A 19,644-nucleotide genomic window follows, 5' to 3' on the forward strand; every position below is an offset into this window, starting at 1 on the left:
TTCCCTTCCCTTCCCTTCCCTTCCCTTTCCTTCCCTTCCCTTCCCTTCCCCTCTCTCCCGACCCCCTCTCTCTCTTTCTCTTCTTTATTAACTGTTTAACACTCAGAATTTGAAGTTCAAGTCAACCATCCCCAAAGTTTTCTTTGAAGGGGGTGTGGTGTCTTAGTCTCTGTTCTGTTCTGTGAAGAGACCTTGACAACTCTTATAAAAGAAAGCATTTAATTGGGGCTGGCTTTCAGTTTCAGAGGGTTAGTCCCTTATCATCGTGACAAGAAGCATGGTAGCATACAAGAGCTGAAGAAATAGCTGAGCGTTTTACATCGGGATCCATAGACAGCAGGAAGAGAGAGATGCTGGGCTAGGCATGGGCTTTTGAAACCTCAGAGCCCACTGACACTTCCTCCAACAAGACCACACCTCCTAAGAGTGCTGTTCCCTGAGTCTGTGAGGGCCACTTTCCTTCAAACCACCATATTCCACTCCCTGCCCCCTCATGGGCTTATAGCCATATCATAGTACAACTTTAAAAGTTCAAAGTTCAAAGTCTGTTCTAAGACTCATGCAATCTCCTAACTGTAATCCTCTCTAAACTCAAATAAAAACGCAGATCACATACTTCCAACTTACAGTGGCACAGAATATATATTAGTGTTCCAGAGGGAGGGAAGGGCTCAGAGTGAGGAAATACTGGACCAAAACAAAACCAAAACCAGCTGGGCATAAACTGCGTCTCCTTGTCTGATGTCAAAGTGCTCTTCAGATCTCCAACTCCTTTCATCTTCGTTGCCTGAAACACACTTCTCTCTCTCGGGCTGGTTCCACTCCCTATTAGCAGCTCTCCTTGGCAGGCACCCCACCATTCCAGGGTCTCTGATATTTTGGGGTCTCAACACAATCCAGGCTCAGCTTCACACATTGGCCTCTCTAGGCCTCCACACAAGGACACATGTGCCTCTGACAATGCCTGGCTGGCCCCACCAGCTTTCCTTACCCTAGGCAGAAATTCCATAATCCCTTTCTTATATCATTGACTCTAAAGCTGATGCTGAGACTGTATGACCAAAGCTGCCAATTTGTGCTGCCTGCTGGAGCTGGAGCGCGGCCCCCTCGTTCAATGACATGTTCATTACCTTGATTCTTCAATGGATTCCTTTGCTGCCTAAGATTAGCGGTTCTGAAACTTGCTCTGTAGACCAGACTGGCCTTGAATTTAGATCTGCCCGTCTCTGCCTTTCAACTGTTAGGATTTAAGGTTTGCCCCACCATGCCCTAAGCTTTTCTTTAATTCCTTTTTCAAGTTGGCAGCTTGGCTGGGGTCTTGCCCTGAGGTCACTGCTCCCTTTCCTCCACTTAGCATCAGGCTTGTCATTAACCTGTCTACTTCCCATGCACCTTCTCTCCTCCCACTGTACAGATTGTGGTTTTCCTTGCTCCTACTGCCCCTCTCATTCAAAACCTGCATCAGAGCACCTCCTAAGGCACACAACAGTTGGAGCTCCACCAAGGGTGTTAATCCACTGCTCTTCAATTTAGCCTCAGGCAGACATTTTTGGACAAGGGCAAAAAACAGCCACCTTCTTCACCAAAATAACACAAGAACCGTCTCTAGGCCACATGTTAATTAATATTCTTCCCCTCTGAAACTCCCTGAGCAGGGCCCCAGAGTTCAAACCACCCTCAGCACCACTGTCTTCCATGCTCCTACTAGCTGGCCCAGTAAGCTCCGCTTAAAGAGTCCAGTCACTTTTCTAGTTCAAAGTCCCAAAGTGTCCCATATTCTTCCAGGGAAAAACATGTTCTCACCTATCACAGCAATACCCAAGTCCCTCACACCAACTTCTGGCATAGTTGGGGTTTCATTGCTGTGCAAAGACCATGACCCTGGCCAAGACTGGGGCCGGCTTACACGTCAGAGGTTCAGTCCATTATCATCATGACAGGAAGTACATGGGGGTAGCTGACAGTTCTACATCTGGGTCCACAGGCAGCACGAAGACAGGACACATTGGTCTTGGGTTGGGCTTTTGAAACCTCAAAGCCCACCCCCCACCCCCCTGTTGACATACTTTCTTCAACAAAGCCACACCTCCAAATAGTGCCACTCCCTGTGCGCCTATGGGGCTGTTTCATTCAAACCACCACAGGTGGGGGGGAAAGGACAGTTATTTACTTTTTTGGAACACACTACCAGGAGACCAAATTGTTTAGAATTCCCCTGAAGGTCAGGTTTTTGAAGAACTATAAACGTGTTTGGTTAAAATATAAGCATAGTTTGGACAAGCTATGTTGGTTTCAGTGCACATGTTGTGCTTGTGTTTCCAGACCTTTTACAGAACAAATGAAAGGGTGCTATGGAATTGCAAAGGTCTGCCTTTTATTGTGGCCCAATTAGGAATGAAACTGGAACCTGAGCTCCATAAGCGCATATGTGATGCAAGTGCGGGCTTTACTGTGAGGCTGCATTCTACAGACTTTGAAAGCTCCTTGTACACGGCACCACCCCACCATCCCTCAGAGATTACCAGCCACAAAAGAAGAAGATAGGCAAGGCACTGAAGTAGGGCCCCCAAGTGTGACAAGGCACTGACTGTGACATCCTAGCCACAGTGGTCTTTATTTATCTGCAGCTGTTCCCATGTTGGAGAAGGTAGAGAACAGAACAGTTGACAGCGATACCATGATATATCATGCTACATCATGAGAGCAGAATTGCCTTGCCTTTTACTAGCCATTCAGTTCTCGACACCTATTTACAGTTTTTCTACTAATACAACTTTTCCAACAGTATCTCTTTTCCCCTCTTTTATGCAAATTTTTAAACTTTTAGAATCTGACATTTTTCTGGATTAAATTTGGTATTTAAATTGGTGATTATGTGGCTTTGGACAGTGGTAAATAATCAGTAGTTAATGGTTTAAAAAAAAAAAAAAAAAACTTGATTCCAAAAGGATTGGTTTTTGGTGCTTTGTTTTGTTCTTTTCTTTAAAGGTTTTAGCTAGCAAACTAGCTGTGTGAACTGTGTTAATTTTAAAATGCAGCCAGAGGTGGTGGCTCATTTTGGCAAGAGATTAATTCAGGACAATTGTGGCAAGTTTGAAGCCAGCCTGAGCTACAAAGTAATGAGATTGTATTTCATATAAAAACAAACCCCACAAAACTGTAAACATAGATGAATGTAGATGTTATGTAAATAGACCAGACTGAACATGCGCTGTCGGTAATCCCAGATACCATTTCCTGGGTGAGTACACTGAGGGCTTCCAGCTCTTCAAGCGGGTGACTTCCTTAGTGATCTACATAGACAATTAGTCCATTAAAATATGTTACAATGTATGCAAGGTTACATATTAGAATTCATTTAGACATGGACAGGGACCACTCCATTATTAGGGGAAGGTTTTTATTGTGAATAAGAAAAAAATTATCCAGGCTGGCGAGATGGAACAGCTTATAAGAGCTTGTAAGAGACTGCTCTTCTGAAGGTCCTGAGTTCAAATCCCAGCAACCAACGGTGGCTCACAACCATCCGTAATGATATCTGATGCCCTCTTCTGGTGTGTCTGAAGACAGCTACACTGTACTTATTTATAATAAATAAATAAATCTTTAAAAAAGAGAGAGGGGGAAAAAAAAACCTACCCAAAGGCATCTGGAAGAATCCAAAGCAGAGAGAAGTGGACTGGAAATGGCCATGTCCATTGGCAGGGGAGGGGAGGGCTGGAGAGTGGAGAGCGTGAGAGCATAGGTCAGGGGTGGGGAGGGTGGAGGGAGTGGGTTAGGAGAAGGTTGAGTAGCTGTGGGAAGGGAGGGCTGGGAGGCTAGGGTGGACTTGGAACTGTATAGTAAGTACTTGTGAGTAGAGACTGAGGGAGCCTGGAGGCCATGAGCTTTGGTCTGCTGATGGGCACCACAGGTGGCCATATGTTCCCTTCTGCCAGCGGTTCGGGAAAGGACTGAGATCTAACAGTCCCATGATGGTGTTTTAACCATGAACCTCTTTAAGTATACTACTTAGCTAAAGGAATCTTTAAATTCTTACTTATTCTGGGGAGTCTGGGAGAACAGGTGCCACAGTGCCTGTGTGGAGTCAGAGGACAGCTTACCTGCAGGAGTCAGTTCTCGTCTTAGGCTAGGGAACCTGTAGTCACAATCTGTGCTACAAAGCAGTCTAGCCATGTGTCCTATAAAAAGCCAAATTACAGGGAAAGGAGTTTTATTTAGTGGCTACATTGGGTTTAATACTTTCATTTAGATAGCTGACGTTTTCCAAAGCCTTTATGTCTCCGGTAGTTTGTAAAGCATTGTATCAGCTGCTCTGAATCAGAGGAGGAGATTATCAATTTGCTGGGTTTGTGCTGCACCTGTCTTGTTGGCTGTGCCGTCCTCCCTGCTGTCCCTCCTTAGCAGAACTTCCAACTCAGTAGAACAGATTGTCACCCCTCCTGCAGAAACACAAGGCCTTCCGCACCCGCACCTGGCAGCGTGAAAAAGCCCTGCTCAGCCTCCCTCTAAAGCGTGTGAGGTAGAGCTGTGAGTAGAGCTTTCATCAGCGGCTTCATTAAACCTGGTAGGATGGAGTTTGAGCCTTCTTCTCCCATGGACCCCAGCGATGGCCGCATCAAAGCCACTCATTTATATTAATCAGCATGCAGAATAGGGCTCATCTGGGCTGTTTGTGCCCAGCTGGTGGCCAAGTAGACTTTACCCCTCTGGGATTTGGCCACAGCCACTGCTCCCTGTGTTCTTCAGAGGTCACTGCCTGAATGAGGCTGCCAGCCTGAGTGTTCTTGCTGAGCACTGGGAGTGGAATCCACCTGGACAAGACAAGGAGGAGTTAGAACCCAGTCTGTAAATGATAAAGAACCTTGCAAATACTGGATGGTACCAATGCTCCCTCTCTAGGAGGATTCGACTCTGTACTCACAGCCTCACTGTGGTGATGAAAATCTTCCCATCTTTTGCTAGGGCTCTTGTGTGCCCTGTGCTTCATCTGTGCTGGGAAGAACTAAAGGATGACACTATTGCTTGATACCTAAGCTTCCTCTATCTTTTCTTCCTTTTTATTGTTTTAAGGTTTCTTCATTTTATTTTCTGTGTACCACATTGTGTGTGTGTGGTGCTCTCAGAGGCCAGAAGAGGCTGTGGATCGCCCAGTGCAGGAGTTACAGATGGTTGTGAGCCAAACCCAGGTCCTCTGCTAGAGCCATGAGCCCTGTCTGAAAACCCTGACTGAAGACAACCTTCCAAGGGGTCAGTGGGATGGCTCAGTAGGCAGGGTACTCTGTACTGGCCCCATGACCTAGATTTGATCTGCCCCACATTTGAGGAGAGATCCAACTCCACAATTCTTTTCCAGTCTTTACACAAGCTATAGCACATGTGAAGGAAACACATGTAGCACGTGCCCCACACACACACACATCGTTGACACAGACAATAAATTCTTAAATTTCCTTTTGCTGTGTGTGTTGGTGTTTTGCCTGTGTGTAGGTCTGTGCACCACATGCATGTCCAGTACTGCAAAGGATAGAGCGGGCTTTAGACCTCTGGAACTGGAGTTATAGACTGTCATCAGCTGCCATGTGGGTGCTGGGAATCGAACTCAGGTCCTCTGGAAGAGCAGCCTGTACTTTTACCACTGAGCCATCTCTCCAGCCTCACACAGCAACCCTTTGAAATTCCATTGAACTCCACCGTGTCACCTTATCTATCACTGAGCTTCCCTGGGGCCACAGTAGCTTAGAATCATCTTTTTTCCTAAAGATTTAGTTCTATTTTCTTTAGCTTTTAATTCAAACTGGCCTGGTATACTGGCAAAACATCACAGCATTTCTGAATCCAGCCTACCATCAGCTGCTGACTGACAGGATGCCCGAGTCCCGTTTATTGAGAAAGACACAGCTTGTCCACGTGGAGTGCTTACCACCACTTACTGATCTTATTTTGCCTGGTCTATAGACTATTGACTGACAATATCCTGTGCATCATTTTGTGGATCTAACTTGGCTTGAAGCCTCTCTCGGAGAATAAAAACAGAGTATGCTGGCCCTCTCCCAAGGGGGGAAACTTGTCATTTTACCCAATTACAGAAGCAGCATAATGAAAAGGGGGTAAGAGTATAAGATGGGATCTGTTTAGGCAGCTGTAAAGTTAGCCTTTGTAGCTATGAGTGATTCAGAGAGGTGGGACGTTTTTAATGACGTCTTCTGGTCTCTGTCACTTTTACATTATCCTTTTCCCTTTTTGTTTTTCCTTTCAGGCCTTTTCTTTGTGTGTAAAAGCCAAAGAGACTGACCTCATTTTGCTTTTAAAATACCTATTATATCATTGTAGTTTATAACCAGCTTTTTTCTCTTTACGATTATTTGGTAGACATCTTTGTGCAGCAGGGCGAGACCCTTGTCTCCTGGGGAGGGGACTGGCTTCTCTCACCACCTTCTACTTTTCTCAGTTTCTATTGTTTTAACTTTTTAATTGATTATCTGTGGTTTTCACACATCGTGTACCCTCAATCCCACTTATCTCCCTATGCCTCCATATCTACCCTCTGCCCTTGCAACCTCCTCCACAAAAGAAAGCAAAAAATAAAAATAACTCAATATCATATAATAATAATAATCTCCCTGTGGAGGCTGTGGAGTGTTACAAATAGTCGCACAGGGCACCCTTTTCCTCAAACAGCTTTACTTGGAAATGTTCACTTGAACGAATTACTGATCTGGCTTGAGGCCTCTGTCTTCTGCTACACTTTCATTCCTGGATGCTCAGCAGGATCCTCTCGCATCTCCTGCTGCTGCCCTGAGTCAGAGACATCCTGCAGCTTTGTTCTGCAGGACCTTTAGTTCTTCCTGTGCTCTGGTAGCTCATAGACGGGGGTAGATGTCAGAATGAGACAGCTCAAACCCCTGAGATCAGCACTCTACCACTGCCCCAAGGAGGGGTGGAGCTAGCTCTCCAGCTCTCAAGCCACTAGAGGCCAGCTCTCCACCAGAGGCCAGCTCTACCACTGCCAGGGCGAGAGGCGAAGCTACCCCTCCATAGTGCTGCAGCTAGTGAGTGGCAGGGCCAGCTCTGTGCAGTGCTAGGACATCAACATGGCCTGGACCAGGGATGTCTAAGTGACCTTTGGTGGTGACATGGACCACAGACATTGACACAGACCCCTACAGCTTCAGGGCCACAGATCCAGACGTGGCCCTCAGCAGCTACACGGGCCAGGATACCAAGCTGGTCCTCACCATCCTCGTGTTTCCATTCCAGGTCCTCCCCGACCCCCTTAATAGTGCTCAAATTATTCTGCTTCTCTTTCTCTGCCTCACACTTGCTCTTTGCAGTGGTGCCTGCCCATCCACTGTGGTGTGGTGCTGGGCCGGGTGTGCCTCTAGTTGTCTTCCATCCTGGGTGTCTTCCATGTGCCTGCTTCATATGGCAGTGGCAGTGCCTCTAGCTCTCAATTCCCATTTTCCTATGAAGACAATTTATTATAGTTCACAGGCATCAGAACTTAGCTTTGTTTTCTTTTGCTTTGCTTTGGGTTGGGCTTGTCTCGTGGTGCCCAGAGTTTTGGGCACACTAAGCAAGCCTTCTGCCTCTAAGCTGCATGCCCACTTGTAGTTATGTTATCTTTAGTTAAATCAACTACCACTTTGCCAATTATCTAGGTAGACCATCAGTTGTAATATTTTTCAATGTAAATGATTTTATCATCATTCTCCATACCTTAAAACCAGTCCAGGCAACTTAATGTGTCTTGATACAGTGAAAGAGAGGTTTGAATGTAGCTCAGCAGTGGAGTGAGTGTCAACATAAACGAGGCCCTGGGTCAATCCCCAGGAGTACCAAAAAGAAATCATCACAGAGGGCTAATCCATGGACCCAAACTTGAACCAATAGGCGTAATAACTTGGGAGGTGGAGACTGCATAGAGCCCTGCCCCCCCCCCCCCGAGAAGGAGGAGACTTGTGGAGCCCTGTCCCCAGAAGGAGGAAACTTAGTGAGCCCCGCCCCAAAGCTGGTTCTCCAATATGAAGTGGTCCCCCTTGAAAGTATATACATACTACATTATATAAACCTAGCAGGTTGTATTTAAATATTTAGGAGTGAGAGAGAGAGCGTGTCTATATGAATATTTAAGAGGCCATGAATTTGAAAGAGAGTAAGGAGGTGCATGGGCGGGGCTAGAGGGAAGAAATAGAAGGGGGGATGGTGTAGTGTAGTTTTAAAAAATAAAAAGTTATAAAAATAAAATAGAATTCAAGCCCTCAAAAAAATATATATATATATATATAGTGTAGGGGAGAGGAAGTTTTAAAATATATATAGTAGTAATATGATATTTTTATCCAAGTTTATACATAAAAGTTTTTTCAAGGGGGCTGGAGAGATGGCTCAGTGGTTAAGAATACTGACTATTCTTCCAGAGATCCTGAGTTCAATTCCCAGCAACCACATGGTGGCTCACAACCATCTGTAATGGGATTCAATGCCCTCTTCTGCTGTGTCTGAAGACAGCTACAGTGTACTCATATACAATAAATAAATAAATCTTTAAAAGGTTAAAAAAATAAATTAAAAAAAAGTTTTCTCAAGTGTACCTGATTTTTTTTCAAGATTTATTTATTTATTATATGTAAGTACACTGTAGCTGTCTTCAGACACTCCAGAAGAGGGAGTCAGATCTCCTTATAGATGGTTGTGAGCCACCATGTGGTTGCTGGGATTTGAACTCGGGACCTTCGGAAATGCAGTTGGGTGCTCTTACCCACTGTGCCATCTCACCAGCCCCAAGTGTACCTGATATTACAGTTTAAATCAGCAATGTCCCCAAGCCTCATGGAGACACTTGGACTTTGGTTGGTGGCATTATTTTGGGACATTCAGGAAGTGTCTAACCAAAGGAAGTAGGTGATTTTGCTCCTTAGGGGTCTGTTATCACTGACTGCTTCCTGACAACCATCATGTAACTGCTACCTTCTGCTCAGTGCTCCTAAGTTGTGGGTTTTTTTTCTTACATTTATGAACTAGACACTCTGAAGCCATGAGCCCAGACAGCTCACTCCATCCTGAAGCTGTTTCTAGCAAGTCTTTTGCTTCACAGCAATTCAGAAGTCACTAGTGCGGGCTGGTGAGATGGCTCAGTGGGTAAGAGCACCCAACTGTTCTTCTGAAGGTCCTGAGTTCAAATCCCAGCAACCACATGGTGGTTCATAACCATCTGTAACAAGATCTGGCACCCTCTTCTGGAGTGTCTGAAGACAGCTACAGTGTACTTACATATAATAAATAAATAAATCATTTAAAAAAAAAAAAAAAGAAGTCACTAGTGCCTTGCCTGGTTATAAAAACTGAGACTTATGGGCTTTGTTTGTCAGAGGTCGTTTAGGTTTTTGATTGGGGTTTGTTTTTTGTTTGTTTGTTTGTTTGGTGGTGGTGGTAGTGGTTTGGTTTGGTTTGGTTTGGTTTGGTTTGGTTTGGTTTGGTTTGGTTTTGTGAGAACAGGGTTTCTCTGTGTAGTCCTGGCTGTCCTGGAACTCACTCTGTAAACCAGGCTGGCCTGGAACTCAGAAATCCACCTGCCTCTGCCTCCCGAGTGCTGGGACTAAAGGTTTGTATCACACGCCTGACTGAGATGTATATTTTTAGTAGAATTTTCGAGCTACAGAGAACCCTGAACAAACTATCTTGTAAAAGTTCCCTTCACCTTACATTTGAAGGAAAACAGAAGTCAGAATTGATCCACTCCGAGTCACCGCCGGAAACAGCACGCAGATGGATGGCATCATGTTTGGATCTGCTTTGGCCTCTTGCATCTGCCTTCCACTGGGCTGCCAGGGGCTTCCACTTTGCTTTTCCTTGGGCCTGAAGAACAAAGACCTTGAATTTTTTTCAAAGTTATTCTTGTCTAGAGTGCCTGGAGAGGAAGTTTCAGGAGGGTTGACTTTTAGATTCTAGATTCCCCTCTGGGTGCCATTATCTCTACTAGCTCTGAATATAGTTTTTAAAATTATACACACACATACACATACACACACACACACACACACACACACACACACACACACTGCATATGTGGCAGTCACAGGACAGCTTGGGGAAGTCATTGGCTTTCTTCCTACCATGTGGGTCTCAGGGGTCATTCATTGTCAGCTTGGCAGAAGCACCTTTATACACTGAGTTGATCTTGCCAGCCCTTCAGAGCACTGTTGACAACGTAAATTATTTCCCAAGAACCTCAAGTTGGGACAGGAGACATGGCTCAGTGGTGAAGGGCACTTGCTGCTCTACAGACATTCCGATTTGGTTCCCATCACCCAGTGAGGCAGCTGTGAACTCCTTGTAACCGCAGTCCCAGGGGCTTTCTTCTCTCCTCCATGGATAACTGATGTACATGGTGCACATGCAAATGAGCAGGTATGCACACATACACATAGATGTATTTTTTAAAGAGTCTGAGGCAGGCATTCCAGCACTCCAAAGGCAGAGGCAAGCAGATCTCTGTAAGTCTGAGGCAAGCCTAGCCTATGTTGTAAGTTCTAGCCAGTGCTGCTTCTGTCTCAAAAAACAAAACAAAACAAAAGAAAAGAAAAAGGCAAAAGATGTGAAATAAATTTATTGCATTATGAATAAGCTCTATATAAATATTTGCAGTTTTAAAGAAGGATGAAAATTAAATCCATCATTCTTTGATATAATTGTTTAAATTAACATTCCAGGCCCTGAAAAGGCATTCCTATGTGCAGTGTACAGATTAGCCTGGGACACAGTCAGCTCCTTAAGGCCGTTCCTGGTCTTAGTGCTCTTCCTCCCTCCGTTTGTGTCTCCTTTCTGGTTGCCATAGCTGTAGAGGTACCTGTTAGAGTAGAGCCACTTGTGAGTACGGGTCATTTATATATAAACTGTGAACAAACTAAGAAAAAAGGTCAGAGCTGGGCAGTGATGGTGCATGCCTTTAATCCCAGCACTCAGGAGGCAGAGGCAGGAGGATTTCTGAGTTCGAGGCCAGCCTGGTCTACAGAGTGACTTCCAGGACAGCCAGGGCTACACAGAGAAACCCTGTCTCCAAAAAAATAAATAAAATAAATAAATACATAAATACATAAATAAATAAAACAAAAAAGGTCAGAGCAGAATTGTTTTGTTGTTTCTGCCTCATCTGTGTACTGGCTGGTTTTGTGTCAACTTAAACAAGCTGGAGGAGTTATCACAAAGGAGCCTCCCTTGAGGAAATCCATGAGATCCAGCTGTAAGGCATTTTCTCAATTAGTGACCAGGGGGGGAGGGCCCCTTGTGGGTGATGCCATCCCTGGGCTGATGATAGTCTTGGATTCTATAAAAAAGCAAGCTGATACCCATGAAAGGATATAGGTACAGAGACAAAATTTAGAGCTAAGATGAAAGGATGGACTATCCAGAGACTACCACATCTGGTGATCCATCCCATCATCAGCCACCAAACCCAGATACTATTGCACATTCCAGCAAGATTCTTCTGAAGGGACCCTGATATAGCAGCCATTTGTGAGGCTATGCCAGTGCCTGGCAAACACAGAAGTGGATGCTCACAGTCAGCTATTGGATGGAACACAGGGCCCCCAATGGAGGAGCTAGAGAAAGTACTCAAGGAGTTGTAGGGGGCTGCAACCCTGTAGGTGCAACAACAATATGAACTAACTCGAGTCTCTAGCTGCATATGTAGCAGAAGATGGCCTAATCGGCCATCATTGGGAAGAGAGGCCCCTTGGTCTTGTAAACTTTATATGACCCAGCACAGGGGAAGGCCAGGGCCAAGTAGTGGGAGTGGGTGGGTAGGGGAGCAGGGGCGGGGGTGGGGTATAGGGAACTTTTGGGATAGCATTTAAAATGTAAATAAAGAAAATAATAGTAAATTTTAAAAAATGGAAAAAAGGAAAAAAAAAAAAAAAAAAGCAAACTGAGCAAGGCAGTAAGGAACATCCTTCCATGGCCTCTGCATCAGCTCCTGCTTCCTGACCTGCTTGAGTTCCAGTCCTGCATCCTTCGGTGATCAACAGCAACGTGGAAAGTGTAAGCTGAATAAACCCTTCCCTCCCCAACGTGCTTCTTGGTCAGGACATTTGTGCAGGAGTAGAAGCCCTGACTAAGGCAGTCTGGTCTTTCAGGGGTAAAGGAAACCTTGATTATCCAGAGCCAGATCTCCTGTTAAAAGTTCATGCCATCATTTTGACATTGCACTTTCTCTTTGTAAACCCCTTTTCACACGACCAGAACTGGTCTCCAAGCCCCAACTGTTTCAAAACCATAACATCTCTTAGTGAGTGATTGATTTGTATTATGTGTCTGGCCATCAAGGAGCTCTTGGGATGTGCTTGTGTAAACTGTAATCCAGTCTGCTGCTGTGTGTTTAGTTACAGACTTTCATAGACCTATTGGCGATATTCAATCCTTCTGGATTTGGGAATGGGGCTTATCTGATACTTTCAGGAGAAAGACATCCATTCATTTTTCTCTCTTCCCCACTTAAATAACTCGCACATCTGGTAGTACTGTAGGGTCTGTGCTTCCAGTTCCTCTGTAGCTTGTATTGCTATAATATTCCTTAAAGTATTTAGTTACTTTTAGGACAATGTTATTTGAAGAAAAAAAAAACCTATGGGTCATACAAATTAGCTCATGTGCAGAGCTAGAAAAAGAAATGCCTTCAATCAACAAAATTTCCATATCAGCAGCAGTATGTATCCAGTGTGAATGTAAATAAAGGTAAAATGTTCATGTGTTAAAATTTCAAAGCAGGACTTCTTTCAAATCGATGTCATTTTCCTCTTTTAAAAAAAAGTGTTATTAAATACAAGGTACCAGAGATTAAAGTATCTGCATGTCTCAGTATGTATCCCTTGGCTTACTTCAGTTACAGCAATGATAAAAGCTGAAACAGAATCCTTTAATTCAATCAGAACTGAGCTAAACTTCAGGAAACCAAGAGTAGAGCTCAGATACAGACTACATGGCATAGGAAGCTAAATGCATTCAAAGGCTCGGTAAGAAGAGGACGAGCTTGCTCTGCGGAACTCCTTTTTGAAATGGCAGCATTGAATATTACCAACAGTCTAGCTATTTTATCCTCTTGAATTAAGATGCTTTATGTAAATAATTACAAAGAGACCATTTACTGTTTTCTGTTTGTTTCACATTGTGAAACAAGTTCAACATTTTTGGGTTTGCTTGGGGTTTTTTTAATAGTTCTGTCAAAATTTTCAATGTTTATGGTATATTTACCCAGGGGTCCTATGGGAGCTATGTCCATAGTGCATTATTTTTTATTGTTGGTGGTGTAACAGGCCCTGAGACTTTAGCACAACCGATTGCTTGATGGAAGTACACTCAGGCTGTAACACTCAGCACACAGCATGACCTGCCAGAACTAAAGCAAAGGCCCAGTCCATTAAAGCCCAGAGTTCTGGGAATACCTCTATGTGAACTAACCTTGCCTTTTGGCTTCTGTATTCTGCAGTTCTGCTTTGGCTAACTGTTCTTATTAACTGAAGTATGTCAATCCAGAACATGGTTCTTGTACTTAAAAGCTCACCCTGAGAGAAACTCAGATCCCAAACACCCAGTGTAATTGCCAGCCAACTAATAAAGACTTTATATTGCCTTTATCCCATGGCCCATCCGTCTTCGCCAATGAATCCCCCACTACAGTTTGGTTTTTCTGAGACAGGATCTTTCTGTGTAGTCCTGACTGTTTTGGGATTTGCTATGTAGACCAGGCCAGCCTCGAACTCACTGAGGTCTGCCTTACTTTGCATAGGGAGTGCTGTGATTTCGGAGTGTGCACTGCCCCATCCAACTCCATGGTGTATTTTAAGTACGATAGAACTGACACATTTGAAAGGTGAGCTATTTTCTTGCTGTAGTTTGTTCTTTCTGTACTAAGTATGAAAATTAGTGTTGTAATGACTCCCAGAATGGGAGTCCTGGAAAAGTAGCCACTTAACAGAAATAAACGTGCAGAAAATTGAGTTAATAGTTCATTCATCCTCCATTCAAATGCTCTGTTCAAATCTTACATTGTGACTAACTGGAGCTGCACCGTGGACTGTTCATTCCATTTGTTTCTCTTGTCTCTCTAGGTTGTGGAGCTTTTATCGAGTGCTCTTATGGACTTGGTGCATGGAGTATACCAGGAGAACTCTGCCTCCACCAAGGTACGGAACTGCACACTTGTAAAGTGTTACCATTGAAGTTCTGCTGCAGAGCGGGGGTCAGGCGGCAAGCATTTCCTTCCTGTTTTTAGGTTTAAACTCTACGTGATTTTTCTTCTTTCTTTATTTTTTTTAGATTGGTGTTTTGGCTACAAATTCATGGCCATATGCTCAATCCATATCAGCTTTAGCCAATTAAAGCAACCTCTGCTCCTCTGGCTGGAATCTCAGTCTGTTTGGCCGCAGTAGCCGGGCAGACACCAGGGCATTGCTGGCTGGCAGGTAGCACTGTCATGAGGGGCTGCTGGCAGGAAGGGCTGCTTATGCTGGGTGGCTGGGCCAGCCTCTCCGCAGAGAAAGGAGGCTCTGTGTCAGGCGGCGGGCTTGAGTGTGGCGGGCAGGAGGGGCAGGAGTGAAATGGCTCCTGGTTCCAAGGTCCAGCAATATACTGCTTTATTAGGGCCTCTGTGGTAGAAAGTAGGACAGTTGCACAGCTGGATTGTTTTGATTAATATTATAGGTTTAGAATTAGGGCTTTTTGACTCATTTAACAGGTCATCTCAAGAAAGGTTAGGTTTTATTTCCTTAAAATGCAGTTCCTTCACTTCAGTGGGAGATTAGATGTGAAGCGAATGCTTCATTGCCCACCACCGCCATTCACCATGGTATCTACTATTAGCAGGGATTCCTCTCGATGGCTCATTACTGTAACTTCCTTAACTCCTGCATTAGCAAGCTATCACTCACTGCAAATTAAAAAATATATATATGCTTGCATGAACACCCTAAGCAGTAACCCGTCCACTTGAAAAAATGTACTAAAAGTGACTCTAGGGCATGAGCAACTTAGATTTTAAAAAGTTAAAAGTATAACTCAGGAGCTCTGGAAGGTTACAGCAGTGATTAGTGAAATGGACAGGATGTGGTACCACGGACATCCGCTGTCATCTGACCCAGGGACGGACACACTGTCTGCACGAGGTGTCTCTGACCTCACTTCAGTAGCACATTGGAATGTGGAGACCTCACAAGATGTGGACCACACTGTGTTTGCAAGACTTCCAAAGACAAGAGTGGCTCTCTGTGTGACTGAAGGTTAATACCACTGGTGGGGAGTAGCTCAGAATCGGGCTCTACTCGCCGAAAGTTGCCTTGTATATAATATGAAGATGATGGCCGATGAGCAAGTGACATTTTATTTTAATTTTTTATGAATGAGGCAATTTATTAACCCAGCATCCTTTTGTTCTAATGCTTCTTGTTGGCAGCTGCCACCTGTCCAGCGATCCTGTCCAGATCTTTCTGTCCCTGTGGTTTTAGCTTCTGGTCCCCATCTTGGTCCTTTTCCACCATTTTCAGCCCCTCCAAGGTTTAGAGGACCCGGCAGGCCATACTCTTAGAGCTGCTGCTGAAGTGGCTGGACCTGACACCGTTTCTCTGCCGTCCTAGATCTTGGTCATGGAACCAACCCCTGCACCACCTCGGAGGTACAGGTGCCGAGTTGTGGAAGCAGCTCGTGTGTAGAACCGGTTCTCATCATATGTGCAAGCTCTTTATGTTTGGCCAACTTGACTGTGTCCACCCATTGGGGGACTTTCAGCTTCCCAGACTTTTTGAGGAAGGCTGCCAGAGCTCTGACGAACTCCTGCTGGTTAACGCCTTTTACAGTAGCTCCAGGCATCATGGGGCCTCCACCCTGCCAGCCAGGAGAAGGGGCGCAAGTAACATTTTGAATGATTTACCTGCTTCTTAATTTGTTCTTCACAAAAGTCCCGAGATAGGGTGGGTGCTGTTCTCGTTGTGAGATGTGAAAATGGGGGCTTAGAATTCAAGGTTACACAACTTACCTGGGATTCGAACTTAAAACCCTATGTTCTTAGCCTCTTTCTTCTTCTACTCCCGCTCTACCCTAGCCGTGGTTTGATCAGCTTCCATTGGTCATGCCTGTTGTCTCACAAGACGCTGCCACAGCGATCAGTGGATGTAGCTGGAGCCTTGTTCTCACCTGGGATGTCTCTGCGGCGTCCGTCTCAGTCCCATAGAAAGTGTGCATTCACTACTTGTATCTGTTAGTTTTGGTTTTGAGGGTGTTTATTTGTTGAGACAAGATATCATGGTAAGTTTGGCTGGACTCACACAGGCTGCCATGTGTCCAAGGCTAACCCGAGCTACATAATAACATCTAGGCCTGAGATACTGAGACTCTCTAAAAAAAACAGAAGCAAGCAAGCACGCACACCATGTAATCCTCCTGCCTCTGCCAGTCATAGCCTTCACTTCCCACCCTGAGGTCATAGATGCGCATCACATGCACTTAAGACCTTGAAGTGAGCGTGTTCTTGTAGGTTTGCTCTCTTAATTTACCCACTCTTATTATAGTGCACTGTAATTATCCCACTTCACAAATCGTCGTATGAGAATGTTAAGTTCCTGTGTCGGAAAGCCTAACAGCAACAACAATAACTTGTTATGCAGTTTTGATAGTTGTGTTGCCCATGTTACCTGAGATGAATAGGCTCATCCTTGAGAGGTGCTCTCATCTTATGGAAGAAAGTCTTACGATTTAGAGCTGATAATAGCATCCAAATGTAATGTCTAAATCTTATTCATTAATATGTTTGAGGGTTAGATTTGAACTCAGGGTTGGTTTGTTTGTTTGTTTTACTAGATTCTAAGTCCCATGTGGTTTTTAAAATGCATAATATATTTGGAAAAAGAACAGAAGAAGCAACAAAGGCTTTGAAGGGTTACTGATGTAATGGAACAGTCACGGAGCAAGCTGATTTTACCATTAGCTAATACATTTCCCTTAAAATATACATATAGTACTGCTTTGTTCTTCTGCCCTCCACCTCCCCAGACAGCCCTTTGAAGCACCTGAGTCCTTTCAAATCAGCTAAGATGCAGAGTATATACTAAGCCCTTTGAAGATCAGTTAGTTTTCAATAATAAAAATAAAAAGGTGTAGTTGTCCACAGCAGCCATTGATACAGCCTTCATTTCCACCCCAGGTTCAATTTAACCACATTTTCCTTCCTAACCAGAACCCTCACTCACCCATTCCTGAGTTACCTGTCATTACAGTGGATGTACAGTGGAATTGCTTCAGAGGCAAAGAAAAAGAGAGATCAACACACACACACACACACACACACACACACACACCAGGCTGGCAGGCTCTGGCATGACTGAGAAGTTACCCCAAGGTCAAATGGAAAGTGAAGCCCGTGCTGTGGGTGTCCCGTGCTGTGGGTGTCCCGTGCTGTGGGTGTCCCGTGCTGTGGGTGTGTTGATCAGCCTCCACACGCAGCCTCGGGGCAGTTCATCATGCAGAAGAATCGCTTGGAGAGTCACGTTAAGCTGCAGAGCATCAGTCTCCTCTCTCGGGCAAGAGAATACAATAGTGCTCTGTTTCCTTTGTGCCAAGGTAATGCAGTAATGGAGATCAGGTAGTGGCAACGTAGCTTTCTGTGGTATGGTATCTATGGGGCAGGGAGGTGCATTAAAGCAAGAGAGAACTGGAACTGGGCTTTGTAAATCCCTTTCTCCAGAAGTTAGTACCTAATTTCCCTACAGCAATGAAACATACAACTTCCATTACTAGTATTTAGCAGATTGCAGGTAAGTTGTGATCAGGGAAATGGGCAAAGTAATTCGGGAAAACTGCCCTTTGTTCTTTCCTCTCATGGGAAAGATATTTGTGTGTTTGCATTTGCTAGCTTGTGAACCATTTTTTCCTTACAGTAATGGTTAGCTCTTGGACTTCTTAAACAATGTACCTAAGGAAAAATTTTTTTACCTATTTTGCCTAATTAAAGAACCCTTTAATCCCAGCATTTGGGAGGCAGAGGCCAGCCTGATCTACAGAGCTCCAGGCCAACCAGGGCTGTATAGACTCTGTTTCAAAAAAATTTTCCTCTCTAAAAGATGGGGCTGAAGAGATAGCCCAGTGGTTAAAGGCACTTGCAGTTCTTTCAGTTCCCATCTCACGACTGACTCATTTCAAGGAATCAGAGGCCCTCTGGCTTCCTGGGGCACCTGCATGCATGGCTCATGTAGACACATATCAATACACACAAATAACTAATTAATCTGAAAAGAAATGGGAGGAAAAGGGAAAAAAAAACCAAACCAATTAAGTAGAGAAGCGGTTTTTGAAGTGGTCATTCACCATCTGTTTGCATTGCCAGTCCCGGCTGCTTTATTACACATAGTCTCCAGTTCTCACACCGCTTCCTTTTTATAGGAAGGAATAAAAGTTCTTCTTCAAAGTTCCCAACCATTCATAGATTATAAGCAAGCTGCTGTCTGCAATAATTCAGATGTAGTCAGTGGAATTCTGTAAGCCTTATCTTATGAGTGATGCAAAGGGGAATCGTGCCACTCCTATACCTAAGTAAACTACTACAAAGGCTAACTTAAATGGTCTTCATCCTTTTCATGATAGTATTGTGTGGATTTAAGATTAATGCCAAGACTAGAACCTTTGTACATAGATTGCAGATTGCATACTGCCAGAATACATTTCTGTATTATGTTTCCAGAAGCTCACACACCAGAAACATGACTCTTATATACACGTGTGCTTTTTATATATAACAGTGTAAAAATAACAATAATAATTAGAGGAGAGGTCATGAGTTTGAGAGGGACTGGGAGAGTTGCATGGAAGACATGGGAGGGGTGGAAATGATGTAAATACAGGACTTATGTATGAAATCTCAAACCTTTTTAATAAGCTAATTAATATTAGGACATGCTCTTCTGTCCTTAGCAAAGCCTGCTTGTGAAGCTGGGCTCAGGCTGCCATTGGGATCCTGGAGTTTAGGCGCTCTGCCTCCACTCAGATAAACCAGGTCACAGTGCCTTTACTGCTCCTGCTGCAGGTTTATGCTGAACACCTGAGTCTCTGGGAATCTGGAAATTTCTTGCATTCTGGGCACAGAGAGCCTATAGGAGCAGCCCTGAGAACAACCCTCGCCTGAGTCTCCAGGGACACTGACCACACTTCAAGCACAGCTCACACTTATTGTTGGAGTGCTAAGCATGCCCTGTGGCTCTGCTGGGGTGTTCTATTGAAATGCTTCTAGACTCCAACCACAGGGACTCCTTCCCTTTACTGCTTTTGCTTTGTGTCTTTCACGTGTGTGTGTGTGTGTGTGTGTGTGTGTGTGTGTGTGTGTGTGTGTGTGTGTGTAAAAAATTTTTTTGAGACAAGGCCTCACTGTTTAGCCTGGCTGTCCTGAAACTTGATATGTAAACCATGCTGGCCTTGAACTCACAGAGATCTGCATGTCTCTGCCTCCCCTGAGCTATGATTAAAGGCATGTGCTACCACACATGGCCATTAAACTGTGATTTGACCCTATACTCTGCACAGTGACTCGTCCTAATATCATCAGACCTGAGAGAAGGGAGAGAGGAGAGGAGGAGAGGAGAGGAGAGGGGAGGGGAGGGGAGGGGA

The 19,644-nt window shown here is 44.5% G+C and overlaps 1 protein-coding gene and 1 pseudogene across 3 annotated transcripts in view; one reads left to right on the top strand and one right to left on the bottom strand.

Annotated features, from left to right (window-relative positions):
• Window positions 1-19,644, top strand: part of Pdss2 (decaprenyl diphosphate synthase subunit 2) — a 219,317-nt gene that overhangs the window by 135,861 nt on the left and 63,812 nt on the right. For all 3 annotated transcript variants that reach the window (XR_003844502.1, XM_021205072.2, XM_029542472.1), the window contains exon 4: window positions 14,109-14,183. Coding sequence is in view for 2 of the 3 variants with exons in the window: in XM_021205072.2 (XP_021060731.1) it covers window positions 14,109-14,183 (75 nt within the window). In the remaining variant the exon portion in view is untranslated. The remainder of the gene's footprint in view (window positions 1-14,108; window positions 14,184-19,644) is intronic.
• LOC110326550 lies at window positions 15,429-15,861 on the bottom strand (annotated as a pseudogene).

Source organism: Mus pahari, chromosome 9, assembly GCF_900095145.1.
Source record: "Mus pahari chromosome 9, PAHARI_EIJ_v1.1, whole genome shotgun sequence".
Lineage (NCBI taxonomy): Eukaryota > Metazoa > Chordata > Mammalia > Rodentia > Muridae > Mus > Mus pahari.